This window comes from Macaca mulatta, chromosome 6, assembly GCF_049350105.2.
Source record: "Macaca mulatta isolate MMU2019108-1 chromosome 6, T2T-MMU8v2.0, whole genome shotgun sequence".
NCBI lineage: Eukaryota > Metazoa > Chordata > Mammalia > Primates > Cercopithecidae > Macaca > Macaca mulatta.
Genome location: NC_133411.1, coordinates 35,968,623 through 35,993,096, shown reverse-complemented (window position 1 = coordinate 35,993,096; position 24,474 = coordinate 35,968,623). Strand labels below are relative to the sequence as shown.

The following is a 24,474-nucleotide window of genomic DNA, read 5'->3' as shown; positions in this document are numbered from 1 at the left end:
ATCTGATTTCAAACTACTCTTGTATTCAAGAAATACAATCTGATTTAAAATCACTCTTCAGAAAATTATATACGCTTTTGGTCACAGCATTCTCTACTTCATTTACCCTTTCCCACCTAGAAAGTCAAGGAATTGCGAACTTCCTTCTAATTCCTAACTCGATGTCTAACAGTAACAACCCAAACTCTAAGAACACGCTTCTACACTAACCACTAACCCAAACTCTAAGAATATACTTCTATACTATTTTTACATTTATTAATTTTGGTTGTATCTTCTGACTTTCTGCTATGATGAACATCAGTTCATTTACTTCTGCTCTAATATATTTATAATCACATTTTTGTCATGCCTCTGTTGGTAAACCTAACTTTAAGTAACAGACCCACACCTCTCTCTCTCATTCCATCAACCACAGCCATTACCTTTTGACTTTGGATCCCTGGCCTTTCCTTCCACTCCTCTCCTAATCCTTATTTTTCAGACCTGCAATAAACACCATCTTCAGCCAAACTGTCCCCTGGAACATCTTTTGTCCTCCACCGTGCTATCCTCCATACTGTTGAGCTCACTTTTCCAAACTGCATTCCTCTAGGATCCAGTCCAAACTCCTCTGAGAAGGGGAAGACTCAATACAAAGTAACTCCCTCCCTGAATTCCTGGAGCATATATTAGTTGTTCTATTAATCTAATCACCAATTATGTATGTTGCGATTTTTTTTAGAGGGCAGTTGTATTTAACTTTTCGTTTGTGTAAAGCAGAAAGTTGTTTTCCTAACAAGACTCTAAGATCCCTGTCTTAGCATTTCCAAATCTACTTAGTAGAGGGCAGTGACTTGCATATATTGGATACTCTGTAACCGTGTTTACTGATTAATGCAAATATGAAAGCCTCTTCATATGAACTTCAAAAAGCTGAGCGTCAACTACTGTCTTAGTTTCCCAGCCTGGAAGATCAGATTACTTCATAAAAGTCACACAGGCCTGGATTATAGTCCAATGACACATCCAGAGGAAGGATACTTCTAAGTAAACATACAAACTTTACTAGGGAAGCCGCCTGATTAAAACTTTTCCTCGGCAGAATCATGTCCAAAGTGAGGTACAGGGTCTGCTTAATCAGCCTATTAAAATAAAAAAAAAGCGAAAAAAGTGCATTCCTATTTAAAAGATATTTTACTAGCTCTCGTCTCTTAACTTCTTAACTAAGAAAGGAAAGGAGCCATACATCAGGTTGAAGTATCTGGGATACCCGGACCAAGTGGTGGGCAGACGAGGAAAAACACCGAGAGGCTGCGCTTCAAGGGACGCAGGGAAGGGCAAGCCTGGGGCAGGTCCGAGTTCCGAGTCCCCGACTGCTCCCTCGTGGTGTCTGCGACCTGGCAGCAGGAACAGGTGAGGTCGCTGGACTTCAGTTTTTCCCCTACAGTGGCGATGCGGGACCGGGGTCGCGGGTATGAGGAGATGGGGTGTGAGCCGGGGGGCGCCTGGGCGGAGCGCTGCGTCCACCGAGGCGGGCGGGGCAGCGCCGGGCACCGGCCGGGCCGGGCAAGAAGCTCCTAGGCCGCCAGGTCGCTCTCTGCTGCCTCCGCGGAGTCCGATCCGGGGAAGGGACAGTCGGGGAGGGCCGGGCTTGTCCGAGGACCCGCGGCGGCTGCGGGTCAGGTACCTACCCGGGTGCCATTTCAGGGCCAGCTTCCGATAGGCCTTCTTCAGCTCCTCCTCGCTGGCGTCGCGCCGCACCCCCAGCGCCTCATAGTGACACTTCATCGCCCGATCGGGCGGGCGGCTGGCGCTGGGGCCCGGGACGGGGTCGGGGCCCGGGCCCGAGCCCGGGCCGAAGCGGCGGCGGCGGCGGCGCTGGCAGTCTTCTCCGGCGGGAGCCCGCCGCCCGCACTGGGCCAGCCAGCGAGCGCGGCGGCGGCGACAGCGGCGGCGGTGAGGGTCAGTGAAGGCGCGCGGTGGCGGCAGACGACGCGGGATGCGGCACGCGGGAGCGCGGAGGGGGCGGTGCCGACGGCCGCCGCTTCGCATGGGCTAGGGGTGGGCTCTGTTCCGGAAAAGGCCGCGAGGGAGGGGGTGGGGCCTCGGCGGGGTGAGAGGCGGGGCCGCGCGGGAGGAAGGCGGGGTCTTGGCGAGAGAGAGGCGGGCCGCGCAGGAGAAAGGCGGGAGCTTGGCGGAGAAAGAGGCGGGCCGCGTGGGAGGAAGGCAGGCCTTGGCGGGGAAGAGCAGGAGGAAGGCGGGGCCTTGGGGTGAGAGGCGGGGCCTCTGCGGGGTGAGAGGCGGGGCCGCGCAGGAGGGAGGCAGGACCACGCTGGTGTCATTGTGAGGGGCACAAATGGCGGTCAGTGTGAGTGGCTGCCGACCTGAGGGCTGAAGGGGGAGACAGGAGATGGGATGGGAGAGGATTCTGGAAAATACCTGATTGGAATTTATCAATGGAGCCCCGTTTTTATAGATGAGGCGATTCAGACTCCAAGTGGTCAAGTGGTTGACTCAAGCCTTCTCAGCTAATACAATAGCAGAATTCGGTTGGACAGAATACCAGGTTTTTTATCTCAATTTTTAATTCCCTTCAGCTGCCACTTAAGATCTCTGGTATTGATCATCTTGACCAATATGCATAAGAAAGGACAGTAAGATTATTTAAGCTGAAACAATTTAAAAGGGAAGCATCGACACACTTAAAAATAATGAAAAGCCTTACCACCACCATGGATGAAATTGTGCTGATCTATCCATCCATCACTCTTTAATCCTAACTTTCTGGCCTCTAATCCTACCTTTCCAAGATCGGTTTAGGTTAAGAAAGCAGTTAAAGGATAGTATTTAACCAGTAGGTTTTGGTTGATCTGACTAGCTGTATTACATTGTATTACAAGATAGAAGATCTGCACAACTATTCCAAACACTTTGATAAGGTATCAAAATAATACCATAATTGTTATTAAAAATGCATTAATACGCCAATATATTTCACTCTAATGTGGAAAGTTTACATGCATCAGTTAGGTGTGGGTTGTATTTACCAACCATGTATGGTTAGCTATGTTGCTAATATCTATTGCACAGGGTTGGGGTACCCAAGTGGTTTAGGAAGGTTATCCTTCTCTTCCGCAATATGCTGCCCCCGGTAAAATAAAAGAAACCAACGCTAAGCTTCATCAGGTTACTTCCACACACCACTGACCAACCAACTCACTACTCAGAATTCATACACTTTCCTTTTTTCCAGAGGAAGATTCTACACAGTCTCAGTTAGTTGGTAAATTGGTAATGGATAAGGATTGAGAAGTCTGAGTTTGGGGGAATATGAAACCTTTCCCCTCCTGAGAACAGAATTGAGATGGTGGGCAGTGGGGATGCGGGGGGCGGGTGACAAAAAAGGACAAGGAAAGTTTTCTTCCAACTTAATTTGGAGTATTTTCTCCCTCCAACTTAATTTGGTTTTGGATACAGCCTCTAGGAATCACTCACTTCTTTTACCTTCTGAAGAAAGAGGGATTTTTGCCTCTAACATTGTATAAAGGTAACTATGCTGGATATAAACTTCAGTCTAAAGGAACATCTTGACCGGGCATGGTGGCTCCTGCCTGTAATCCTAGCACTTTGGGAATTTGAGGCGGGAGGATCCCTTCAGCCCAAGAGTTCAAGACCAGCCTGGGAAACATAGTGAGAACTTGCCTCTACAGAAAAAAAAAAAGAACTAGCCAGGCGTGGTGGTTGCCTCTACAAAAAAAAAAAAAAAAAAAAAAACTAGCCAGGCATGGTGGTGTGGGCCTGTAGTCCTACCTACTCAGGAGGCTGAGGTAGGAATAGTTGAGCCCAGGAGTTACAGCCTGCAGTGAGCTATGACCACACTACCGCACTACAGCCCTGGGTGACAGAGCAAGACCCTGCCGCTAATAAAGGAACATCTTTTATTAAATAGGTACCCTTTAAATGACCACAGACTTAGAGATGTTCCATTCCAGAAGAATTCTCAAATAAGATATCCATATAATTGTGAAAGGGAATTGGAGATGTAAGGATACCTCTATATGGAAACTGTTAACTGAAAATTGTGAAATCGGAAATTACACCAAAACTGCAAAATGCACACATCAAAAGTACAAGTTTGTATCTCTACTCACACTTCCAACTTGTTGATGTACTTTATAACCTATAATTAACTTGTTCCTGAGATGTGGATGTTTAAAAACAAATTCTGAATACGGCTGTCTTATTTTTATCCAAGACTATATTCAACTGCCTAAATAAAATAATGGCTACTTTATTTTTTTTTTCCATTTAACCAGATTTGGCCCTAGTCACATACAAGTATTTCAAGTGAACCTCTGACCTGAATTACCTGCATAATTTAGATGACTTTAAGATTTCAAGTTTCCTAATTTCTACTATTTCAAGATAAGTAGCCAATTAAACACTCAGGAAGGCCGTAATTAACAAAAAATTTAAGGGAAAAAAACCATGAATATTGATCATTCTGCCTAAAGACTTAAAATAATACAGACATAAAATTAAAATATAAGTGAACTAGGAAAGATATCTACAATAAACTTACTATATAAAAGTGCTTACAAAATCAATAAAAGACAGTCCTACTACAGAAAAACATTAGTCCAGTCAAAAAGGATAAACCTGTAACTAATAAAAAAAAAAGTGTTTTTTTTTTTTAACCTATTAAATTGACAGATTCTTTCATGCATAGTGAAACTGGTAAGGGGACAAGGAAATGAACCCTCTAACCTCTAGTGAGGTTATGGTGGTGGAGGGAGCAAGCAAAAAGCTTAGAGTTCATAATCTTTAACCTAAGTTGCACTTCTAGGAAACCAAAAGTGTTGTGTAAAAAGACATATGTAACATATATAGATTCACTACAAGCATTGATACCAGCAAGAAAAAAAAAGAGGAAAAACTGTAAATACTGATTACATAGCTATGGTACACAGAATACTATGCAGTTAGCAAGTCAACACGTAGAACACACACATAGAAAAACAGTGTGCAGTCAAAAAAGCAGGTGATGAAACAGCATGTGTAATTTCATTAGATATATGTGTTATATATTATTGTATTTCCATCTGTCTATGTCAGCAGCCACCTACCTCCATGGTCACTGGTACTCAGAATCTTTTCTTTCCCTGTTACTAATTTACCCATATTAAGCCCAGTGCCCCCTTACACAATAAGCAGTTTCTCTTTCATGTGAGAAAAAATTCAAATGTTCTGGTATCCCCTCTAACAACTGTCCTATTTTTTTCTTCTTTTACTATTAGTTTTCTAAATAAGTAATCTACACACACTGCTTCTAAAATAATTATGTAATTTGGCCGGGCTCAGTGGCTCATGCCTGATGCCTGTAATCCCAGCACTTTGGGGGCTGAAGCGGGCAGATCACCTGAGGTCAGGAGTTCGAGACCAGCCTGACCAACATGGAGAAACCCCAACTCTACTAAAAATAACAAATTAGCCAGGCGTGGTGGCACATGCCTGTAATCCCAGCTACTTGCGAGGCTGAGGCAGGAGAAACGCTTGAACCACCGAGGTGGAAGTCGCGGTGAGCAGAGATCGCGCCATTGCACTCTAGCCTGGGCAACAAAAGCAAAACTCCACCTCAGAAATAAAATATAATAAAATAAAAAATTCACAAAGTGCTTTCGACACAGCCATTAACGCATTTGATTCTCAAAATCTAAACATTTTAATGTCCTCTTTTCTGAAGTGACAGATCAGAGGTTGGTTCTTCAATGGCTTCATTAGCTGGTGACTCAGAGTAAAGTAAACTTCAGTGAGATGCTTTCCTTTCTACCAGTCTACTCCTACTTTACCATCCACAATCGATGCTCTTGAAGTGTTGAATGCTTTTACAAATAATAGGACCTAATAAATGTCTGAATTTCAGCTTTGCTAAACCAAAAATTCCAACCCAAGAGAACAGGCTACATTAAGTGTGCTATATTTTTAGCAATATAAACTTCAAAAAGAAATCAGAAATTAACTTATGAATTCTGGTGATATTTTATTTAGAAAAAGATAATCACTGATTTTAAGATCTTAATTTTTCTTTCTTCTAAATGCTACACTAATTAGACATAAGATAGTATCAGATAATAAAAGTATTTACACATTGAATACAAAATAAATAAAAAGTAACTGAAAAACAAATCAGGTTTCCATTGACTTATTTTTTTTTCCCACTGTCCATCCTCTGTTTCATTTTTCTTTGCCTTTTGTAAATCCGTTTCTTTCTTGCTTTCAAATCAACTTTTGGCTCTGGTTTTAGCCACTGTATTTCTATTGGTTTCTCCTCAGCTGGCGTTACAAAAACATCTGCAGTGGGATCATGTGGAAGAAGAGTCTTCGGCTCTTTCTTTCTCAGTTTTTGCACATCTTTCACTTGCTGTTTCTCTCTGTATTTTGCAGCTGTGATGGATCTTATGACACGCCGATGCTAAAAATTTAAAAAAAAAAAAAAAGGTTAGACGCTTTTGAAATAAAAATAAACATTTTATATAAGGCAAAAACTTTCAGTTATGAACCTTATATCCCTTCAGCCAGTGCCATGAAAAAAAGGAGTAATTTCCAAGTCTCTATGCAGCAAAAACCAAATTCAGTTTCACAGGTAATAAAACAGCAATTACTTCACAGAATCATTTTGGCCAAACGGTTCCGGTACATTGAAGACTACTGAACAAAACAACAGCTTACCATGTTTGGTGACTGGTAGTGAGGATTTTCATATAAAGTTGGTCCTCCAAAACTTCCCTGGAAAATCTTTATGAGATTTAAGACAAAACGAGGTCCTATTTCTACAAGAGCAGCATCTTCTTCTATGATCTTTAATAAAAAGGAAACATTTCATTTTGGTTTGGTTACATTATTCCAAAAAGGTATACTGACTATAACCTCATTATAAATGTGCCTGAAATAATTGATAATCCATAAAATCAAGGTGGGGGTGAAACTTGGTAAATGCCAAATCATCAGTATTTTCTGAAATCTATTAGTACTTATAGGAAGTCATCATGGAAAAATGTTTTTTCAGTGTGTACTTTTCAAATTGAGTAATTCGATTTTGGTTTACATCTTGCTTCTCACAATGTATATATCCTTGAAAAACTGTGGTTAAATAGGATTTTAAAATAGTAACCACTATTAACAAAATGTATTAAAGCATATTATGGGGGAACTGTTGAAATGTAAACCAATCCCTAAATTGTTTATAAATCTAATTCAAGATAGATTAAAAGGATATGTAGCCAAATTTATTTCATAGCTACTGATTATGGAATTAAAAGGTGACTTCTGAACAACAAATACTTATGTTATCTATTAGTTCAGGCATGTCTGCCCTCAGAGGTTAGGAGGATGTGTTCAACTCACATGCCAGGTATCCAATATAAAATATGCAGAAAAGAGCTCAGTTTATGTCATGTGCTGTCTAAAATTTTGTTCTTGTTCTCTTCCACCTCTTCATCTTTCTGCACTTATCCTGCCAAACTCCTGCTTCAAGATTTCTAGAATCACCTCTTCTTTTCTCCTGAATGAGTCACTGTATGACTCATCATCTAACAGTTGCCACTGAATGCCTTCTATAGCAATTACATTTTGCTAGGTCTTAACCCTTGAGGTGGTTTTAAAGCTTTTAGAGAGAAACTTATATTTTACTGTATCCTTTACAGCACCTTCCACAAATTAGGAACCCAAGTATCTCATGGATTTTCAAGCTATTCCTTTTCTATAAAGTGAAATATATAATGGCTTATTAGGAAATCCATACTCTGTATCAACTAACAGTCATGAATAGAAGTAGGCAGAGATCACTTAAAGTATAAGACACTACATAGTTACTTGCAGCAATCTCTTTAGGGAAAAGGAAGCTATTTAAAACAAAAGGATTGTTTGCATTTTTTGTGTATGCAGACCCTGTATATCCTTATCTAAAAGTTTAATTAAAAATTGGTCATGTACAGTGGCTCACACCTGTAATCCCACCTACTCAAGATGCTGAGGAGGGATGATCATTTGAGGCCAGGAGGTTCAAGATCAACCTAGGCAACACTGCGACACTCTATCTCTAATAAAAAAAAAATTAGGCCGGGCGCAGTGGCTCACGCCTGGAATCCCAGACTTTGGGAGGCCAAGGTGGGAGGATCACCTGAGGTTAGGAGTTTGAGACCAGCCTGGTCAACATGGTAAAACCCCATCTCTACTAAAACTAAAAAAATTAGCCAGGCGTGATTACGGGTGCCTGTAATCCCAGTTACTCAGGAAGCTGAGGCAAGAGAAGCTTGAACCCGGGAGGTGGGGGTTGCAGTGAGCCGAGATTGTGCCACTGCACTCCAGCCTGGGCAACAAGAGCGAGACTGTCTCAATAAATAAATAAATAAATAAATTAATTAATTAATTTAATTCCGTTAAAAAGAAGGTATAATTTAAAAAATCAAGTAAAGCTTACCTGAAAGTTCCGAAACCATATCCTATTATCCAAAATGGTGAAAGTAAACACATGGTCCACGAATGGTTGGCTTTTGGGATGATACCGTGGTGTACTAAAGATCTAGTTTAAAAAGTGTATGTTAGTTCCTTATTCCAAGACATATCATGTATATTTTGGATAGCTAAAAGATATTTACCTGAATTAAGAGTTCTTTTAACAAAGCATAATGTGGTAATTCATCAAAAGCCTATAAAAATAAAGGAAGCATATTATTTAACAGTAGATTGCCTTGTTTAAAACTGTTTGCTCATTTGTTTCTATAACCTCATTATAAATGTGCCTGAAATAATTGATAATCCATAAAATCAAGGTGAGGGTGAAACTAAATTGAATTACACAACTATATCTACTAAAAACAACCACGCCAGATAAGAAAATTAGACCTCATACACTGAATGAGAAACTTACAGGGTCAAAAGACAGAAGGGGCCGAGAACCTTTCAAACAGTTTCCAGTCATCTTTAGTTCAGCAAGGGTATGAACTAGAAAAATTGCAACGAAAACAAAAATAGTTACAACTTTTGCACAACTATTTCAAAAGATTATTTTTAATTTCCTCATCTAAAAAATTTTATTGAGTCAACTTACTATTTTGAACAAGGAATTTAGCAGACGGTCCATGAGGTGAATTTGAAAGCCTGAAAGATATAGAGGAAGCTTTTTCAACTGATCAGCGAATGCAGTCAATGCTTACCACCTATTCACCATAAATAATATGCTTATATTCATATATTTAATTTTCTTTAAAGGTATCAAGTTTTGTGAAATCAAAAAAGTTTTATTCATTCTCAACCTCTTACCATGAAAGACTAGGAGTCTATAACATAAAAGGTACAAAGAACAAATCCACTTAAATAAAGGAGTTTAACCAATATCTTAATACATTCTCTTACCACATATAGAGATCTTGTTTTTTCTTAGCTTCAAAATAGATGCATTTATTACAGTTCTTCATTTCACAAACCTAAAGGAAGCAAAGTATAGGAAAATGAAGTAGATAAAAGTGAAAACGAAAGTAATTATATGTGATTAATATCATTTAGATTATCTCAAAAATACCTAACCAGGCTAATAGGCTACAAAGACCAAAACATTTATTCACAGAAGGAACCTTTAAGTTCCTTCTAGGTATTCTACACAAGGTAAACTAGATGCTCTGCCCGTATCTTGGATGAAATTATCTATCATATTTTTGGGCCTAGCATCTAAAATGGTCTCACTTCTGATTACTGGAAACCTCCCCCCTCCTTTTTTTTTTTTTTTTTTTTGAGATGGAGTTTCGCTCTTGTTGCCCAGGCTGGAGTGCAATGGCACGATCTTGGCTTACCGCAACCTCCACCTCTCAGGTTCAAATGATTCTCCTGCTTCAGCCTCCAGAGTAGCTGGGATTACAGGCATGCGCCATCACGCCCTGCTAATTTTGTATCTTTAGTAGAGATGGGGTTTCTCCATGTTGGTCAGGCTGGGCTTGAACTCCTGACCTCGGGTGATCTGCCTGCCTTGGCCTCCCAAAGTGCTGGGATTACAGGCGTGAGCCACAACGCCTGGCCAGGAACCTCTTCTGCCCATAGTCCCATGTACAAACTACAAAGACTAAAAATAGATAAGGAATACCACAACTAATCTTATGTTGATCCTTCATAATCAATCTTCTTAGCCAATCTTACGAAAATCCAGTCCTTACAGAACTAAAAACATCCTTTTTAATGATTATTTTGGTTTTTAACTTTTTAGCTTTTTGATATTAAGATTACAAAACTTAAGTTGTTCTTCATTTATACTATCATTTCTGGTGATTTGGTTCTATAAAGTCATTAAGGGATTGGGTAAAAAGCCTAAGTATATAAAACCTATTTCAAATTAAACTTCAATGTCTTCAAGGCTTACAAAAGTCACACTTGAGAAGATATAAAAACATTACAGGAGTGAAGTCTTATATTACTGTAGTATTCATAAACCCTAATTAATATAGTACTCATAAACTCCAAACTATTTAAGACTTTAAACCTAACAACTTATGGGTGGATGAGGTTCATGCCTGTAACCCCAGCACTTTGGGAGGCCGAGGTGGGTGAATTGCCTGAGCAACCCGGCAAAGCCCCATCACTACTAAAAATACAAAAAAATTAGCTGGGCATAGTGGCGTGTGCCTGTAGTCCCAGCTACTTGGGAGGCTGACGCAGGAGAACTGCTTAAACCCAGGAAGCAGAGGCTGCAGTGAGTTGAGATCATGCCACTTCACTCCAGCCTGGGTAAGAGTGAGACTTTGTCTCCAAAACCAGTTAAACAAATAAACAAACCCTGACAACTTAAAAAAAAAAAACTTAGGTCCAATGCTTTTGTTTCTTATTGGTCTTAGAATAAACACAAAAATGGGAAGCTTGGGCCACTTCTGGGCCTTTGTAGTTGCCATTTTCTCTTCCTAGATGGTCTTTTACCATATTTCTCCTTCATTAAATCTCTGCTCAAATATTAAGTTAAACATCATCCCTTTGAACAGGTTTTTCCGGTCTAGTCTCAGCTGCTGAAAACCTATAACCTGCTTCATTTCTCCTATCTTTACTTGAAATTATAAACCTTGTTTATGGCCTGTCTCCATTAGAATGTAAGTTCCATAATGACAGGGACATTGCTCTGTTAAACAGTTTCTGCAACACATAGAATGATGTGGTATTATAGCAGAGGTTCAAAAATTTGTGCTCTCAAGAAGGCTAATAGGAAAAAAATGATCCTAATTCTTCTAAGTTTTGAAAATTTTGCTTTAAAATGTAAATTCATGTTCTGTGCTTCCAGAGGTTAAAAAAATATACATAAGTGTAGTATACTTTGAAAATGTAACCTATTCCTAGTTTGTAATACCTTAAGAGCAGTTCCACACAAATCACTTTTAATACTGGCAAAACACTTTTTATCATGTGGGGTTTCTACATATATAGATATGTTTAATGGACTTCTTATTTTACTTTATATATGCTGACTGATCATTTTTTGAGTACCTACTATGGATTTAGCATAATACTAGACACTACGGGGTTAAAAAATGAGACATAATCCTTCTCCTGAGATTTCAATATGCTTGTTCAGACAAAACAAACAGACATGACTGAAGCACTAAACTGTAGGAGAAAAATCTGGAAGAGCAGTTATTGAAGAGTTAATAAAACGTGTCTGAATAGTTTTTACAAAACAATTTTTAAAGTCACTGAATGACTTATTTTTGAAATGAGCCACTGTTAATGTTTTTAAAATATTTTATTGCAATTACTTTCTAAAATTACCTCGTTAATCACAAATAGCTTATCCTTACGATCCATTTTAGTATCTAGAAAAAGAAAAAAAGACAAAGCAAGTAAATTAAAGGTGATTTCAAAGTTATTTCAATCAAACCACATATGCTATCTAAAAAATAAGTGTTTTTACACTCTTCAGTTTAAAGGAGATTTTATTATTAATTTTCAAAACAAGACCTGAAAACAATCGCTTAAAAAATCTTGACTCTTTGTAAATGTAAAGAAAATAAAATAGAGTCTGTAAGAATTAGAAATTATAGTGTAAGCAGTGTTTCTCAGTATTTAGGTATTTTAGGAATCCTTTTCAAAAATGGGAAAATTCTCACAAACCAAAGACTATGTTAAAGGAAACCAGTTTCAATGAAGATATCTTTCACTTGTTAATCACAGATGTCAAAGAAAACTGACTTTATGCCTGTGAAACAAATCTGCACATATACTCCTTGAATCTAAAAAAAAGTTAAAATTTGGCCGGGCGCGGTGGCTCAAGCCTGTAATCCCAGCACTTTGGGAGGCCGAGACGGGCGGATCACGAGGTCAGGAGTTCGAGACCATCCTGGCTAACACGGTGAAACCCCGTCCCTACTAAAAAATACGAAAAACTAGCCGGGCGAGGTGGCGGGCGCCTGTAGTCCCGGCTACTCGGGAGGCTGAGGCAGGAGAATGGCGTAAAAACCCGGGAGGCGGAGCTTGCAGTGAACTGAGACCCGGCCACTGCACTCCAGCCTGGGCGACAGAGCGAGACTCCGTCTCAAAAAAAAAAAAAAAAAAAGTTAAAATTTTTAAAATAAAAAAAACCAAAAAAACCCCAAAACACCTCTCAACATAAGCAAAAATATGATGCGTTGCCACTCCACTGTTCTAAACAATGTTTTGTTTTTTTTTTTTTTTTGAGACAGGGTCTTGCTCCTTGCCCAGGCTGAAGTGTAGTGGCACAATCATGGCTCATGGCAGCCTTGACCTCCTGGGCTCAAGCCATCCTCCTGCTTGAGACTCCTGTGTAGCTGGGACTGCAGGCAAGTGGTCCCACACCTGGCTAATTTACTTTACTTTTTTCGACTCCAACTTAAAAGATGCTTCAAATTCTATCCCAGGTACATTTTTCAACAAAAACAGTTTAAAAAAAAAAAAAAAAAAAAGCCCAAAAAGCAACACATGGCAGTCCTTGGCACTTAGGACAAACCATCCCACTTATCTCAGGACCTTTAGAAACATTCCAGTGAAGGCATTCCTGGACTTTCAAGAAATGTTTCAATAATATTAGGACATCTGTTTTAAAAAGTAAAGAAACTACCTAATGAAGTCTAAAGAATTTCTTACAAAATGTTAACTAGAAAAATTGTGGCACTTGAAAAGATAAAAGGTATTGTGTTTTTTTCGTGAAAACACTGAACAAATGAAGAATATATAAAATAAGTGAAAACATAAAAATAGCTAAGTTTATAGACAGAAATTTCTAAAGTATATGATACAAAGGCACCTGCTTTAGAATGAGGCATCAACATTCTCAAGTCCTGCATTAAATGTCTTGTCCTGAAATTTATTCCTCTGGAAGAAAAGATGAGAATCCGTTCCTTATTTTTCCACTTGCCCTAAAGAAAAAGAAAATGTTAAAAAGATTTTAAAATCTCATACTGAACTGACCTTGTTTTGTGACAGGGTCTCACACTGTTGTCCAGACTGAAGTGCAGTGATGCATGCTCACAGCTCACTGCAGTTTCAAGTTCCTGGGCTCAAGTGATCCTCCCACCTCAGCATCTGCAGTAGCTGGATACTACAGATATGTGCCACCATGCCCAGTTAGTATTTTTTTTCTTTTGTAGAGACAGGAGTCTCCCTATGTTGCCCAGGCTGGTCTCCAACACCTGGGCTCAAGCGGCTTGGCCTCCCAAAGTGCTGGGATTATAGGTGAGAACCACTGCACCTGGCCCTGTTTGTTTTTTAAGAGCTTCCAGGTAGCAAGTCAAACCATCCTGACTCCTTTAATTTCATCTCTCACCAACATTCACTGACCACATCTGCCACCCAGAAATGCCCTCCTTGGTTTCTTGTTTTTCATCTTCAATCTCTCCAATTCCTCCTCCCAACCCTGAAAGTTCTTTCTTAGCCCTCTTTTATTTCTGTGCTCTCCATGCAGAGGTCTCATAATAATTTCTCACAATTCTTAATCCTTTCTTATTCACACTGCACTTAAGAGTCTTATATTAACTGCAAAACTCCTAAATGGCTAACTTTCTCAGACATGAAGAACACCTCCAACGGATATGGTTGACTAGCTCTTTCAAGTTTACTCTTTTTTTTTTTTTTGAGATGGAGTCTCACTCTGTCACCCAGGCTGGAGGGCAGTGGCGCAATCTCCACCTCCCGGGTTCAAACGACTCTCCTGCCTCAGCCTCCTGAGTAGCTGGGGTTATGGGTGCCCACCACTGCACCTGGCTGATTTTTTTTTTGTAGTTTTAGTAGAGACAGGGTTTCACCATCTTGGCCAGGCTGGTCTTGAACTCCTGACCTAGTGATCCATCCTCCTTGGCCTCCCAAAATGCTGGGATTACAGGCGTGAGCCACCGCGCCCGGCCATTTTTAAAGTAATACTTCAGTCACATCCTTACTTCCCAGAGTTTTCTAAACAAAGTTCAAACGACATAGCTTCGACACTGAATTGTAAAATACATTTTCATTTTTACATCATTATTGCCCCAAATGAAGCCTAATGCAATCCAATCTGGCTCTATTTTTTACATTTTTCAGCATTTCCCTACTTCAAAGTCTTTTGAATGTCAAAATTCTACACTTCTTCTGATATGCAGCTTAAAGACTAAATCCTTCATGATTCTTTATCTTATTATACTAGGGTAAACGTAATCTCCATCTCTTGCATTTCCATAGAATGTATCAAAGTATAGCTCAGATTATGGATACTATCTAGCTCCTTAAGGGAAGAGTGAGAACACTAACATTTATTGGAAGTGTACAAGCCCAGCTTATTTTTCATAAAAAGTAAATATTCTCTCCCCCCTCCCCGGCCCCAATCTGCAGGTCAGAAAAGAGCGCAGAAAAGAGCGGGGCTAGAATTTACACTTATCTTTTATTCCTCAGAGCTCACACTCCTTTCCTAGAGCTTGCCATCACACCACACGGGGTCATTGACTTAACACCTACTGCGTGCTAGACTACTCTGCTAAGTGCGGAGGACGCAGAAATTAATGTCAAAGATAATCCTTGCCTTCACAGTATTCTGTCTAGCTTAAGATGAGTTCTCAGTTGAAGGAAATCTAGCTAATTCCAACTAACGTGCACTTCTTTTGAATAAAAACCATCAACTTATTTGAATTCTTAAGTTTCCTCCTAAACTCCAACATTTCAGGAGGAAGGGGTCACATGCTAGTCACCTTTGCAATCTCAAACCCAAAGGATGCCTAACTTGGTCAAATGCATGGCACATTCAATGTCTGTTGAATACAAGTAAAGCTCATAGTACCTAGCCTATTTTTCATTATCCCTTGAGTTGAAAACTGGTTAACAAATCAGAGTCACAGTCCTAAGGGCAACAACTTTTTAAAGGCTCACCTAACAAACTGTAGGATCCCTGACTGAGAGTGGCTGACTATGGCAGTATATGGGCATACTAATCACTGGAAGAAATACTCAACAGCGAGAAATAGCCAAGGAAAAGCCCTACTTTTCAAAAATATTTAAAAAACAAAACAAAACAAAACAACTCAACAACTACGAAGACAAAACGCTAGATCTGAGCACCCTGTAAGTCGCTTTCCCGTGGGCCGGGTAAAGATTTTAAAACCCGCCGCCTCCAGGAGGGCGGACACGTGCACAAGGATTAGCTGAAAACTCGGTGCCCAGTCTGGCTGGGAGGATTGCTAAAATCGACCTACCGTTAACACTCTGGCTACTCTGAAATTAGCAGAGCTGTAGTCAAGTAAGTAACCCAAGAAAAGGCGCACAGAGCCGCCGCCGCCGGTGTAGCCCGGGGGCATCCCCTTCTACCTTGCAAACGGGGCCTGGGATCCGGTCCCTCTCTTCTTCCTCCACCTCCTCTGCGGTGGTGTGCCGCTTAGTTGGCGGCGCGGCATCTTTTTCGTTTCTTTTTGGCTTCTTCGCCTGCACTGCCAAGCCTCCACGCCGTTTCCTCTTGGTTGCCGCCATCTTGCCTTACTGCCTGCGCTCTTGGCCTGTTTTCCGGCGTTGCCTCTCGCTCCTCTTTCCGATCTCTATGGTTCGGTGGCTCTAAGCGCTCAGCTACGCGGTTGTCCTCCAGGTCTGCGGTGTCTCCTTCCGGTCTCAGTGGCGCTGCACGCGCGGCTCTCTAGGCCTCCTTCAGCTCTGTGGTGACGGTGGCGGAAGTGGAGGGCAGGTCTGAAGAGTGGCGGGACCGGCTCCACTTCCTACGCGATTTCTCAGAGCTGTCTAGCTCCTCCTCAGGGACTTTCCTGGGAAGGTCTCTCGGGCGTCCAGACCCCACCGCAAAGGTAGGGTGTCCGCACTCGGGGACCCCGAGACTAATAAGCGATGCTGTCCCGCGGGCGGGCTGGTGAATGGGCTTGTGTGGGACTCTTGGGGGATCTTCTGGACACTCTGGGCGCTCCCCTCCATCGCCTGTTCTGTTGGAAGCGAGGCTGGTGCCGCGGTCGGATTCATAGCTCCTGTTTGTTTGGCCGGGAGAAGCTGGCCCCAAGCGGAGATACCGTGTCAGTTGCGTGTCTTCATTCTTCACAACTTTTCACGTTATTGTCCTCTTACAGAGACGAGGAAATAGTAACTTAATTTTCCCGCAAAATTACAAAGACAATTAAGTGACATAGGTGGGGTTCGGCCTGGTCAGCTGAGTTCAGCCGCCCAGCCCCCGTCCACCTCTCAGCGCAGGTGGAGCTCGCCAGACCTCGCCTGCACTGATGTGAGTTTTATTGTCCAGTCCCTTCAGGTGTTTCGCGATTCGCGGAGCAGGTGTTGGCCCCAGGAGCATTTCCCTCCGGGCCGAATGCGCAGTGGACTATGCCCCTTCTGACCCAGCAGATCCAAGATGAGGATGATCAGTACAGCCTTGTGGCCAGCCTTGACAACGTTAGGAATCTCTCCACTATTTTGAAAGCTATTCATTTCCGAGAGCATGCCACGTGTTTCGCAACTAAAAATGGTATCAAAGTAACAGTGGAAAATGCAAAGTGTGTGCAAGCAAATGCTTTTATTCAGGTATGGAAGTAGGCGCCTTTAAGCCTGTGCCATAGATATTCTAAATGCAATTTAATGAAATCCGAAGGTTTTAGTAGACATAATAAATAACTTAATACTCATAATAACTTAATAGTCAATAGTCATAATAAATAATAGATAAATAACTTAATAGTCTTACGTTAGAGAACAAACGTCATTACTTGAATTTTTTTTTTCTCTCCCGGTAACAAATTCTTTTCCCATCTTGTTTTACAGAGATAATGGTTAGTAATGACTAAAGTTTATTAAACTAGACTATCGGCTAGGCTACAGTCTTCTTAGTGTTTAACTTATTTAATTTTAACAATAGTCCTATAAGACAGGTTCTATTGTTATTCCCGTTTTATATATGTGGAAACGAGGCACAATTTTAAGTGATTTGCCAACAGTCCCACAGCTGGTAAGTGGCTGAATTGGGATAAGAACCCTGAACATTTGTTTCCAGAATATCTGCTCTTTTTACCACTGCGATACTACCACCTTGCTGTTACTAAAGAGTATTTTTTCCCTTTACTGGTTGTAATAGAATTTTTGTTCTTCCAAAGTAATATTTGTATGGTTCAGATAGGATTGCAAATTCAACTAAGCATTTTTTTTAACACGTAAGTGCACAGCATGACCTCAGGGATAGAGAGGTAAATAAGACATGGTTCTCGTCCTCGTGCGGCAACATGGTATAGTGGCTCACACCTGTATTTCCAGCTGCTCAGGAGACTGAGGCTGAGGCACGAAGATCGCTTGAACTCAGGCATTAAAGACCAGCCTGAGTAACCGTAGTGAGACCCCCGAATCAATAAAAAATAATAATAAAAGTTGTAACTAATATTGCTCATGCATTATCAAGTCATCCGTCTGTTTTCCAAGTGACCTTAGCAGTAGTGATACGCACAAAAACGAGATAAGGGAGAGTCCCAGAGGGATAGTTTTAGATCCAGGAATGGATATAAGGATGCTTCAAAGGATGTCTCTAAGATGTTTTGATTGCTAATCAGAAATTATTCTCATGGGATTAGCACAGTATTGTATTTTTTAAACATATAAAGTGAAATCTAGGACCTTGTATATTTTCATTCTTTTACATAACAATTTTCATTTTTACTTTTTCCGTAGGCTGGAATATTTCAGGAATTTAAAGTTCAGGAAGAGTCTGTTACTTTTCGAATTAATTTAACTGTCCTTTTAGACTGTTTGTCTATTTTTGGATCAAGTCCTATGCCAGGTAAACTATTATCAGTATAAAGACATAAAAGTGTTATATACAGTGGTCAGAAAAATACAGGAAGTTATTTGGAATATAAACATTTGTTCAGAAAGCTAATGCCAATTCATTTTTCGGTGGCCACAGTCATGGGTTCTAACATTTCACAATGTTAATTGCAAGTATGTTTATAGTTCTTTCATATTTGTAAAAGTATTTACATTCATCTTTTTTTAATTTACAGGGCTTTGAGGGATTTTAAATTTGAACTGGCCAAAAGAATACTTTGGACATGTCTTTAATATCTTTAACATTGTGAAATGTTTTAATTGCTTCTCTTCCCTAACTTGTCCAGAATTACTCAGCTAGTTAGTGGCAGAGAAAAACGAAAGCCAGTTCTCCTGACTCCTAGTTTACTGTGTTCAAAATTTGTTTCTTTTAAGCTATATTTTATAAGTTATGTCTATTTTGATAAATGATTTTTTGGTGTTTTTGAGACGGAGTTTCTCACTTGTTGCCCAAGCTGGAGTACAATGGCAGAATCTCGGCTCACTGCAACCTCTGCCTCCCAGGTTCAAGCGCTTCTCCTGCCTCAGCCTCCCAAGTAGCTGGGATTACAGGCACGTGCCACCATGCCCGGCTACTTTTTTGTATTTTTAGTAGAGATGAGATTTCACCATGTTAGCCAGGCTGGTCTCAAACTCCAGACCTCAGGTGATCTGCCCGCCTCAGACTCCTGAAGTGCTGGGATTACAGGCACAAGCCACCGTGCCCGGCTGCCAAATGATTTTCTTTAGAATGTATATCTTTTTATTTGTTAAGGGAATTATTTTTAAGAATGGTGAAATTCAATTGCTGTAGGTATAAAACTGTAAGGAATCCCCAGAATTTTATTTCATAGGAAAGCAACCTGGAGATTAGCTAGGAAAAATTCAATATAGTTCTCCAGAAAAGTGTATTTTAACTTTCCACAGACAGTTCCACTGTTGAATTACACATTTTCTAATGACAGTGTTCTCCAGCTGGTTTTTCGTAAAAGCATCTGTCATGTTCCATTCCTCACTGTGGCTCTCAGTCCAGCAAGGAGAAGGACTTTGAATATCCTGTCATAGTCCTCCTTGCCGCTAGTGGCTTGCAGTGTTAAAATTTACACCACCATTAACAACCCTCTTTTTCTCTCAGTTTGATTTTAAAATGTGAGGAAATATAAATATCTCCCAGTTGGAAAAGTTAAAAGGATCCTTGTCATAGTGAGTACACTGACGTTACAGTACAGATGATAGCAATCCACTGTTACACACATTGAACCTTCAAGGAATAGCATACCCTGTTCTGCAGCAATTTAGTTACTTGCTGTGTTGATCCATATAGATTCTCTATTCTGAAATTTTATGGATGTAAAATCAACAAGCTACTTCTGAGGTGTTTATGACAACCTGAAAATGATTCCAAAGAATTATGTTAACGTTTTATTCTGGTTCCCAGTTTTCTTGTATTTTTGGAATTGTCTACACACAACTGTCATCAGGGAAGATGTAATCCCTTTTTATGAGGAAATACATGTATGTGAGAAATTGGACGGAATAAATTATTCTTGAGAAATTTGATGTATCATTTCGAGGAGAAGCTGAACCCAGAGCTATAAAGCTAACGCCAAGTATGACTTCTTTCCATTGCAGGGACTTTAACTGCACTTCGGATGTGTTACCAAGGTTATGGTTACCCTTTGATGCTGTTTCTGGAAGAAGGAGGAGTGGTAACAGTCTGCAAAATCAATACGCAGGAACCTGAGGAGACCTTGGATTTTGATTTCTGCAGCACCAATGTTATTAATAAAATTATTCTGCAGTCAGAGGGGCTCCGTGAAGCATTTTCTGAATTGGATATGACGAGTGAAGTCCTACAAATTACCATGTCTCCTGACAAGCCTTATTTCAGGTACTTGAGAGCAGTGCAGTTATAGTTAATGTGGTCTGTACTCCCATCTTCCCACTTAGACATTTGCTTAGGGTGCAAAATTTTTATTATCCACATTTTTAGAGTTTTCACAACATTAGACAGCTTGTACTGTTACCTCATAATTTTATGGTTCAAGAAACTTAAGACCCAGGAAGATTCACTCACTATGTCATATTTAGGTGGTGGTGGCATCTAGATGAGAAACCCAGTCCCCTAATTTATAAATGAGTGGTATTTTCATTGTACTACTACTTACTGTCATAGATCAGGTTACATCATGAGGAAAATTGGGTTTAAGTGTTTGAAAGGGTGTTTGTATTATGGTATCTTTTTCAAGTTCAGGTTGCAGAAGAAAATGTTTTCTACACATGGTTCATTCAGTCACCAAGTATCTGTTGATCACCTACCATGTGCTTATTCATCTTATTAAGCATTATGGGAAGAACAGCTTAAAACCAAGGTGAAACCAACATACGTGAAACAGCAAACCATTAAGTACCAATATAGCACACAGAGATACCTGGGAAACGCTTATATAAGGATTTAGAGATGATTGCTCAAAGCTGGCTTCCCAAGATAGGGCAGTTTTCAGCAGGAATACCATGTCAAAAAAGCTGCTCCTGATACTTTAACACAAGTGTCTGTTCAGGGTTAGACTCAGTTTAGAGATTCTAGCAATTTAGAGAGAGGATCTAAATATTCTCTTTTCAGAATATTTCAGGATCTAAATACTCTCTTTTTGAAATATTTCAGAATGTTAAATAAAGGCACTAAAGACATATGGAATAAAAGGAATAAGGTATTCTTTTTGTAACTACTTTAGAAGAATTACAGGCCTGGCTGTAAAAGTGCAGTGGCTCACACCTGTAATCCCAGCACTTTGGGAGGCTGAAGTGGGCGGATCATTTGAGGTCAGGAGTTCAAGACCAGCCTGGCCAACATGGTGAAACCCTGTCTCTACTAAAAGTAGAAAAATTAGTTGGGCGTGGTGGCACGTGCCTATAATCCCAGCTACTCGGGAGGCTGAGGTGGGAGAGTCACTTGAACCCAGGAGGCAGATGTTGCAGTGAGCTGAGATTTCACCACTGCACTCCAGCCTGGGTGACAGAGTGACACTCTGTCTCAAAAAAAGAAAAAGAATCACAGGCCCTTCTCATGACTTTGGGGAGTTAAAAATTTGGCTCAGGGTCCGATAAAAGTGTTAACCAAAATGGAAATTGGAAACCCTACTTTAGCAGTGGAATGAAGTGAAAAATTTCAGGTACTTAAACAATATTTCAGAGGATCTCCTCAGTGATCTCTCTCAGCCTGGGTAACTAGATGGACCATGATATCTTTCATCTCCAGGATGGGAAACAATTTGGTGGTAGGGAGGTAGGAGTTGAAATTTTTTCCTGGATATGTTCAATTTGATGGTAGGGGAGGTAGGAGTTAAAATTTTTTCCTGGATATGTTAAATTTTAAGTACCTGTGACACTAGGGAGTAGCTGGATGCATAGTTATGGTGCTCAGGAGATCCATTTAGACTGGAAATTTAGATTTGGGAACCATCATCATGGCTGGGCATGGATGAGACGGGTCAGAGAGAGAGATTATATTAGAAGAAAGAAAAGATGGACCCCAGGAAAACCAACACCTGGAAGATGGGGGGCAGAAATGGAACTTAGAGAAAACCAACCTGGATCTTATCACCATGCTCATATAATAGTTAGCAATGTGCTAACCCTGCAGCAAATGCTTCAGAAGTTCTTGCAGATTAAATCAGCATATTAACACTTACAAATTGTCTACAAATAACTTTTGGTGTTACCAAGTGAGGAAAACCATGAAATAGCCTTGAGAGCAGTCTAAGATACAGAAAAGCTGTAATTCCTCGGTGTAGGATTGGAAACAGACCTAAAGGTTGCAGTTGACTTAGATCAAGGTCTTCCATCAGTCCTCAATTCTCTCTCCCATTATATATTTCTGACTTAAGGATGAGGAAAAGTCATTTTCAGAGTAGGATTAGGGTAATGAAATTAAAGTGTCCGCTACCCTTTTCCTTTTACAATTGATTTTCTTCAAAGCCGTTGATTAGTTGCCCTGAACTCCCGGAACTCTAGTGGGAGCTTTATTATGGTACTTGCTATCATGTGTTGTAAGCATTTGTGTACATGTCTGTTTCCTCCACTAGTATGAATTTCTTAGGAAGTGTTTTCTTTATTTGGATCCTAATGTGGTTTATTTTTGGACCAATGAATAAATGAGGTAATCATTTTCTATAGGTTATCTACTTTTGGAAATGCAGGAAGTTCCCACCTTGACTATCCCAAAGATTCTGATTTGATGGAAGCATTTCATTGTAATCAGACCCAAGTCAACAGGTCAGTTCTTAATATAGAGGTTCCCATTGGTGATAAAGAGGAGGTTAAATACCAGATTTCTGTTAAATAAAAACACTTTCAATCTGTTAATTAAAATGCACAGCATTTTATAAAAATAAACAGTAGAGTGCTGGACTTACTAGGGGATGTAGGGTTCTAACAGTGGATGAATTTTAAAAACATCAAGAGAAAATATTAGCAAATTGAATAAGTACCTGATTTTATTCTTAGTTTTGCTACTTTTTGTCCTTGGGAGTTCTGAGCAGTGTTCACTGTGTTGATATAACAGCTTTTTATTTTGTTTTCTACAGATACAAGATTTCTTTACTGAAACCCTCTACAAAGGCATTAGTCCTATCTTGTAAGGTATCTATTCGGACAGATAACAGAGGCTTCCTTTCATTACAGTATATGATTAGAAATGAAGATGGACAAATATGTTTTGTGGAATATTACTGCTGCCCTGATGAAGAAGTTCCTGAATCTTGAGTCTTGAGTATGACAATTCACTGATATTTATGTGTACATTTATGACAGATGAAGTTCTTATTCTGAGTACAGTACTCTTTATAATTTCATATTGGATTTTCTATAGAGAAGAAGCACTATGGGGAAGATAGGAGCAAGGTCGTGTACCTAATAGTTACTGTGTTTTCTAAATACATTTTGTAGAGGGCATGTAAATAAATGTTTTCATGTAGTCATAGATTATTAAGGGCTGTTCTTTAGTTCTGTCTTTTGAACTCACAGTTATGTGAGCCAATGTAACATTTCAAGAGTCTAAAGGCTTAAAGTTTGATGCAGCTACCTGAAATGTTCTTTTATTTATTTACTATTAGAAAAAGCAAAGGCATATGAGCATTGCTTATTAGTTTGAATTCTAGAGACTAGATCATAAAGTGGTGGTTCTCAAAGTGTTGTGCCCACACCAACATCAGAACGGCCTGCAAACTTGTAGCAAACTCTGGGGAGGAGGCCAGCATTCTGTATTTTAACAAGCTTCCCTCAGGAGATTCTGATGCATGCTAAATTTTGGGAACCACTGGTTTAAAGGAAACTTTTTTCTTTAATAGGAAACTTTTTTTCTTTAATAGGATTTAATTGTATTGAGATAATTGCTTTTACATGTAATTTCCTTGCAAATGTTCTGAAGTTAAGGCATCACTAAACAAGTCTGAACAATTCTTTATGTGATTTATTTTTAAAGTAGACCTTTTAAAGAGATCTGTGAACGGGATATAAAGCAATTTTCAGTGTTACTGGTTTTCTTCTTGTTCTCAAAACTGTTCACTGTAGTAAGTAACGGCAGTCAGTACTTATTACTTTCCATTTACCTATGAGTTTCTTGACAAATCAAGATGTAGAAAACCAGTTATTAAGTGATTTTGTACTTTCCTGGTAGTTGTCACTAAAATAATTTTTGTGGCATATAAATATATTTAATAAAATACAATACTAAAATTATCTGACTTACTCTCTAGTAGAAAAAATTACATGAGTACAGTGAAGCTTCTGTCTTTGTTACCGTACCAGGTGACAACAGCTCAGTGTCCGTTCGTGGACGGCACTATTGGCCTTTTGAGTGAGATGGTTCTTTAGGATAAAAAACTGTCATCCCATTGCAGGATTCATTTAGCCTTTCTGGGCCTTATCCACTGATGCTAGTCATTGTGACCACCACCTCCCCCAAATAAAAGTGTACCAAAGTATTAATTGTTGGGAACCATTCAGTGATATTCACCAAAATTGGAAGATATATTGGAATGCCCTACCTCAATATAGGTCACATAGTGTTAGAGAAAATTGGTTTGGAGAGTATTACAGCAAAGTGTGCTGCAAGGAGGCCACTCCAGCACAGTGGCAGGCACTGCTTCCCAGGCATATGGACAATTTTGGGAGGTGGCCAGGGTCAGTACCTGATAACTAATAAGTCTC

At 40.0% G+C, this 24,474-nt stretch overlaps 3 protein-coding genes across 5 annotated transcripts in view; 1 reads left to right on the top strand and 2 right to left on the bottom strand.

Annotated features, from left to right (window-relative positions):
* Positions 1–2,000, bottom strand: part of DNAJC21 (DnaJ heat shock protein family (Hsp40) member C21) — a 25,785-nt gene extending 23,785 nt beyond the window's left edge. For both annotated transcript variants that reach the window (XM_015139837.3, XM_015139838.3), the window contains exon 1: positions 1,674–2,000. In XM_015139837.3, the coding sequence (XP_014995323.2) occupies positions 1,674–1,770 (97 nt within the window). In that variant the 5' untranslated portion in view covers positions 1,771–2,000. The remainder of the gene's footprint in view (positions 1–1,673) is intronic.
* RAD1 (RAD1 checkpoint DNA exonuclease) lies at positions 1,756–24,474 on the top strand. Of its 2 annotated transcripts, none has more exons than XM_028849130.2 (6): positions 1,756–1,944; positions 16,721–16,998; positions 18,130–18,238; positions 19,897–20,155; positions 22,441–22,539; positions 22,851–24,000. In XM_028849130.2, exons 2-6 carry the CDS (start codon positions 16,801–16,803, stop codon positions 23,026–23,028), a joined length of 843 nt encoding a protein of 280 aa, XP_028704963.1. In that variant the 5' UTR covers positions 1,756–1,944; positions 16,721–16,800; the 3' UTR covers positions 23,029–24,000.
* On the bottom strand, positions 6,011–15,980 carry BRIX1 (biogenesis of ribosomes BRX1). Its single transcript, NM_001261247.1, is given in 10 exon segments — positions 6,011–6,454; positions 6,712–6,840; positions 8,462–8,563; positions 8,640–8,690; positions 8,912–8,985; positions 9,092–9,141; positions 9,397–9,467; positions 11,782–11,825; positions 13,274–13,385; positions 15,796–15,980. Coding segments are annotated over 10 exon segments (1,062 nt in total). The 5' UTR covers positions 15,955–15,980; the 3' UTR covers positions 6,011–6,184.